Here is a 5823-nt window from a genome sequence, read left to right as displayed (position 1 = left end):
ATCTGATAGAGCATAACCCCATTGTTCATTGTTAAATGGGTCATCAATAGAAAAAGCATTGCCAGTCGAGTACCCCAATAGTGGAGAGTCCTCCAAATTCTGCCCAGATGTTGAGTCATGATTTGCATCATTTTGTTGCGGTTGCACTATGTTGCAAGGACTTCCATAGTTCTAAACATGCAACTCCTCTGGTGGAGTTTGCTCATGTACCTGATTTGGTATGGGTTGGACATGGGAAGCCAAGTGTGGAGCTAAAGACGGTGGTGCAGAATGGAACATTTGTGGTAACTGCATAGGAAAAAGTGGTGCCGAAGTTTGTTCTAGTTGTGATGGTATTGGATCGGAAGGTAGCTGGAGTTGTGAGAGATTGTGAGCCCACGATGACTGCATAAGTAAATGAGTAGTACCCAAATGATCTACCGGCAGAACACTTGGTAGTTGCAGATCTTGTGCCACACATGTGCCACCGGTATTGTCTTCACGACCATGTAGTGGAGGTAGCCGGAATCTAAAGTCTTTTTGGACCCGAGAGAGCTCACTGAAGGGCTTGTTCAGATCTTCAAGACTGAGATCTTGTTCCTTCGTGAAGATGAGATTTGCCACCATACCTGGATTCTCTTCTTGGATATTTTTCATACGAAGGATGGAAAGTTGGTTTTTGTCTTCTTCGGTCATGTTCTCCATGTCCAACTGAGCCACCTCATTTTGTAGGCTTCCAATCCTAGCAGTGGTTGCCTCATCGGCGGAGGGAACTGCTGGTGGAGTTCCAAATAGGAAAGCATCAACAATGGGATCGGCCAATGGCGTCCCAAATGAGTGCATCTTTCCATTGTTTGTTTCTAGGACGACCGCAACCCTAGCCCTAGTGAGGGCAGAGATGTCAGTCACCCTCTTGAACAAACCCGAACGTCGCTTGTAGAAGGTGAGATCACGGTCTTTGTCATTATGGATGTATGCCACACCTGACCGTCGCTCTTTCCTCGGCATACTAATGTGGACAAAGGGGAAGAAACTAACTACTACAAATAGGAAGCACAAGGATCTACAGAAAACTAGAGATTTAGGGGTACTGTTGGCTAACCACATATTGGTGTAGGATATGAGAAGATGTACTCCCCTTATATAGAATTAAAAGGGTTGTATGGCAGTGCTATTTGACAATACAAAGACCATGTAAATCTTTAGTCAAAATTAACATACATAACTCACAAAAAGTGCTATTTTATGGATACTATTAACTATCGTCCAAATATACATATGTGAGTGCATCCACTGTAAGATAATGTGGGAAGCGTTAAACCCTTTTCTCGGGCCGCACTTGTATTTATATGGATGTTGCCGTGGCTTACAAGATGATCAATCAAGAGTTTGATCGAGAGATACATAGAGAACGTCGGTAGAGGAGGAGTTAGGCAGAAGAAAGGATAGGAGAGGTTTACAATTCAAACACTAGTCATATCCCTATACAACTCTATTTCAACACTCCCCCTCAATCTGTACCTAAGGAACTCCAAGGTTGAGATTGTACTTGAACTCATCTAGCCTTCTCATAGTAAGTGGTTTTGTAAAGCCATCAGCAAGTTGATCACCAGTAGAAATGAGTCTTATATCAAGCAACTTGCGAGCTACTCTTTCTTGGACAAAGTGAAAGTCAACCTCAATGTGTTTTGTACGTGCATGAAAAACAGGATTAGCTGAAAGATAGGTAGCACCAATGTTATCACACCATAACCTTGCAGCTCGTGGAGTGTCAACTCTAAGCTCATAAAGTAGAGTCTGAATCCACATGACTTCAGCCGTAGCATTTGCCAAAGCTTTGTACTCAGCCTCAGTACTTGACCTTGAGACTGTAGCCTGTTTTCTTGCACTCCATGATATAAGATTTGTACCCAAGAACACAGAGAATCCACCTATGGACCTTCTGTCATGAGCACACCCTGCCCAATCTGCATCAGAGTAGGCAGACACAAGCATGGAAGGAGACTTGACAATTTTTAGTCCAAGCTCTCCTGAAAATTTGAGATACCTCACAATTCTTTTAACTGCAGTCCAGTGAACAGTAGTTCGTGCATGTAAGTACTGCAATACTTTGTTCACAGAATAAGAGATATCAGGACGTGTAAGAGTTAAATACTGTAATGCACCTACAACACTCCTGTAGTTTGTTGCATCCTTAGGTCCAAGAGCCTCTCCAATGTCGATTGTGAGTTTTTCTGAAGTTGAGATTGGTGTACTTACAGGCTTGTAGTTTTCCAATCCTACTCTCCTGAGAATGTCATTTGCATATTTTTCTTGTGACAAAAGTATACCATCTTTCAACTGCTTAACCTCTATGCCAAGGAAGTAATGAAGATCCCCCAAGTCCTTAAGAGCAAACTCCATCTTTAAATCCTTAAGCAGGAAGGTAGTAGCATCTGTACTTGAACTAGCAACAATTATATCATCAACATATACCAGAACAAATATAGTAACATTGCCTTTATTGTAAAAGAATAGTGAGGTATCAGGTTTAGACGGTGTAAACCCGAGTTGCTGTAACTTTGTGCTCAACCTTGAGTACCAGGCTCTTGGGGCCTGTTTCAAACCATACAAAGCTTTATCTAACTCGCAAACATTATAAGGTGTGCTCTTATTTTCATAACCTGGTGGTTGTCGCATGAAAACCTCTTCTTCTAGAACATCATGAAGAAATGCGTTCTGAACATCTAGCTGCCTTAAGCTCCAACCTCTGGAAACAGCAATAGACAATACAAGGCGAATAGTAGCTGCTTTAACAACAGGACTGAAGGTATCTTCATAATCAATACCAAACCTTTGTTTGAAATCCTTTGCAACCAATCTAGCTTTATATCTGTCTATGCTCCCATCAGACTTCCTTTTAATTTTATACACCCATTTACAATCTATGACATTTTTGCCCTTTTCTGATGGTACCAAGTGCCAAGTTTTATTTTTCATGAGTGCCTCATATTCCTTATCCATGGCTTCTTTCCAATCTTTATTAGCAAGTGCATCATGCAAATGAGTTGGTTCACCCATACTAGTAAGGAAAGCACGTTTCATTTTATCATACCTTATGGTACCATCCTTGTACTCCTTTTCCTTGACAATACTTGACTGGGATCTAGTATGACGATGTGGAAGTTCATGTGCATGCGCTGGTTCAGCAGTAGAATTGTTAGCCACAGAAGATCCCGCCGGATCCCCTGCATCGCCCAGCTCCCGATCCGAGAGAACCAGGGAGCCAGAAATCCCTCTCGTGATTACCGCGCCAGCAGGCGCGCACCGCGTGGCGCCTTCGTTATCCAGCCGGACGGTCGAGTGAGGCGCGCCGTCTATGCTGGGCCCAAGGTGGGTCGTTCGGCCGGCCGCTGGCCCGTCCTTCGCGTGTGCGACGATTGGCGAGGCGTGCTGGCCCACGCTGGCTGGAGTAGAGGGGCCCGCACTGTTGGGGCGGTCGGCCACCACGTCCGCTGCTGCATGCCGCGCGCTCGGATCCATCTGGGATCGCGCACCTGTCGCACTGTCGGCTGGATCCTCCTCGAATCGCGCACCTTCGCTGCCACCTGAATCAGCCTGGGATCTGCTGCCCTTGTTTGTATTCTCTTGCATAAAATGACAGTCTGAATCTGCACACTTAACACCAAAATTAAAATTTCCTTTTTCATTGGAACTAGTCATATGATCAGCACTATTTAACTCGCCCCCATGATCAAGACTAGGAATATAGTCAGAAAGAAGTGCAATTTCTGCACAAAGTAGGGCTCCGGCATTTGGATGAAGCTTTGCAAAAGGAAATATTGTTTCATCAAATACAACATCACGAGAAATATATATGCGTCCAGTGGAAACTTCAAGGCACTTGTACCCTTTGTGAAGATTACTATAGCCAAGGAAAACACATTGAGTGGAACGGAATTCAAGTTTGTGTCGGTTGTATGGACGAAGATTGGGGTAGCATGCACACCCAAAGATTTTGAGATAGTTATAGTCAGGTTTTTGATGAAACAATTTTTCCAAGGGAATAATATTACCAATTACTTTACTAGGAAGACGATTGATAAGATAAGTGACGGCAATAAAGGCTTCATCCCAATATTTGAGTGGCATTGATGGATGAGCCAGAAGAGATAGACCGACCTCAACAATATGACGATGCTTACGCTCAGCAGAGCCGTTTTGTTGATGAGCATGAGGGCAAGAGACATGATGAGCAATACCAATATTGCGAAAGAAAGAGTTGAGTTTTTCATACTCTCCTCCCCAGTCACTTTGGACTGTAATGATCGATTTTCCTGTCAAATTGACGTTCAACAAGTTTTTGAAATTCTTGAAAAACAGAGAGAACTTCAGACTTAAACTTAAGCAAGTATATCCAAGTGAACTTGCTAAAATCATCGATGAAACTAACATAATATTTTCTTCTTCCAAAAGAATCTCTTGCATGACCCCATACATCACTAAAAATAAGTTCCAATGGAGCATGAGACACACTATTTGACCTAGGATAGGGGAGTTGGTGACTCTTTGCACATTGACAAGCATCACAAACTGACTCAATATTTTGACTAGATGACAATGGAAGATTGCCTTTATTCACTACTTGCTTGACTATGATCGACGAAGGATGTCCTAATCTTTGATGCCATCTTGCCAAGGAGGGCTTGACGGCGGAGTAAACTTGATGACGACGATGCTTTCGCTTAAGTGCTCCGGATGTAATGGGATACAAGCCTCCAATGCATCTACCGCGATGGATGAGTTCCCTCGTTGCCCGATCCTTTATAAAGAAATACGTAGGATGAGTTTCAAAGAAGACATTATTATCATGAGTCAAATGAGACATATTTGCAAGGTTTTTGTCGGCTTGTGGAACATGAAGGACATCTTTAAGAATTAAATCACGTTTAAGATTAGGGGAGTTAATAGATGCCTGACCAATATGACATATATCCATACCTCCACCGCTAGCTGTGTGAATTTGATCATTGCCGAAGTACTTCTCCCTCATGGACAGCTTCTCAAGTTCATTGGTGACTTGGTCGGTAGCTCCTGAATCCGCATACCATATGGTGTCATCTCCACCTCCTTGTTCCCTGATTGCAGCAGCTACATGGCGAGCATCAAGAACATAATCCTCATCATAGCGGTGCCAACAATCCATGACTTCATGCCCTGGTTTCTTGCATAGTTGACACCGACGCGATTGGAAGAAGATGATCCAGAGGAGGCGTTGGTGTTGGAGTAGCCGCCCCCTCCAGATCGCACGGAGATGTTGTTGTTGGTGTAGCCGCCCCCGCCAGGGCGCGTGCTTTGGCTGTTGCCGCGTCCACGCCTGCTGTTGCCACTGCTACGACCACGCCCCTGGTGATCGCGCCCGCGACTGGTTCCTCGGCCCCGTGAGGCAGCGTTGGCGGAGGATTGACGAATGTTCATCCGTGGAGCAGATTGAGACGTGCATCGAAGCTGAGCAGTTGGGTGAATAGTTCCTGGACAGTCACGGGCTCAACCCGTGCTGCAAGAGCCGACACGACCGGGTTGTAGTCGAGGTCGAGGCCGGCGAGGACATGGGAGACAATCTCGGCATTGCCTAACGTTGCTCCTGTGCAGGCGATCTCGTCTGAGAGCATCTTAATTTTGGCAAGATACTCTGTCATGCTTAGGTTTCCTTTTTTCAGATTCGTCAATTCAATGCGGGTATTAATGGCCTGGGCTTGAGTTTGGGCAGGAAAAGTGGCATGAATCGCGGCCCATACCTCCGCTGGAGTCTGCAACGTGACCACCTGTGCAAGGATCGCGCGATACAAAGAGCCCATCAGAAAA

At 44.8% G+C, this 5823-nt stretch overlaps 1 protein-coding gene and 1 pseudogene across 1 annotated transcript; both read right to left on the bottom strand.

Annotated features, from left to right (window-relative positions):
* Positions 1-65: 65 nt before the first annotated feature.
* Positions 66-1086, bottom strand: LOC119346921 (MADS-box transcription factor 8-like). The gene has a single exon (XM_037616004.1). It carries the CDS (start codon positions 1084-1086, stop codon positions 172-174), a length of 915 nt encoding a protein of 304 aa, XP_037471901.1. The 3' UTR covers positions 66-171.
* A 4372-nt stretch (positions 1087-5458) lies between these two features.
* Positions 5459-5597, bottom strand: LOC119346922 (annotated as a pseudogene).
* Between the last annotated feature and the right edge of the window lie 226 nt (positions 5598-5823).

This window comes from Triticum dicoccoides, unplaced genomic scaffold, assembly GCF_002162155.2.
Source record: "Triticum dicoccoides isolate Atlit2015 ecotype Zavitan unplaced genomic scaffold, WEW_v2.0 scaffold5534, whole genome shotgun sequence".
NCBI classification, from domain to species: domain Eukaryota; kingdom Viridiplantae; phylum Streptophyta; class Magnoliopsida; order Poales; family Poaceae; genus Triticum; species Triticum dicoccoides.
The sequence above is the reverse complement of the archived record's forward strand: the minus strand, read 5'-3'. Positions and strand labels throughout refer to the sequence as shown.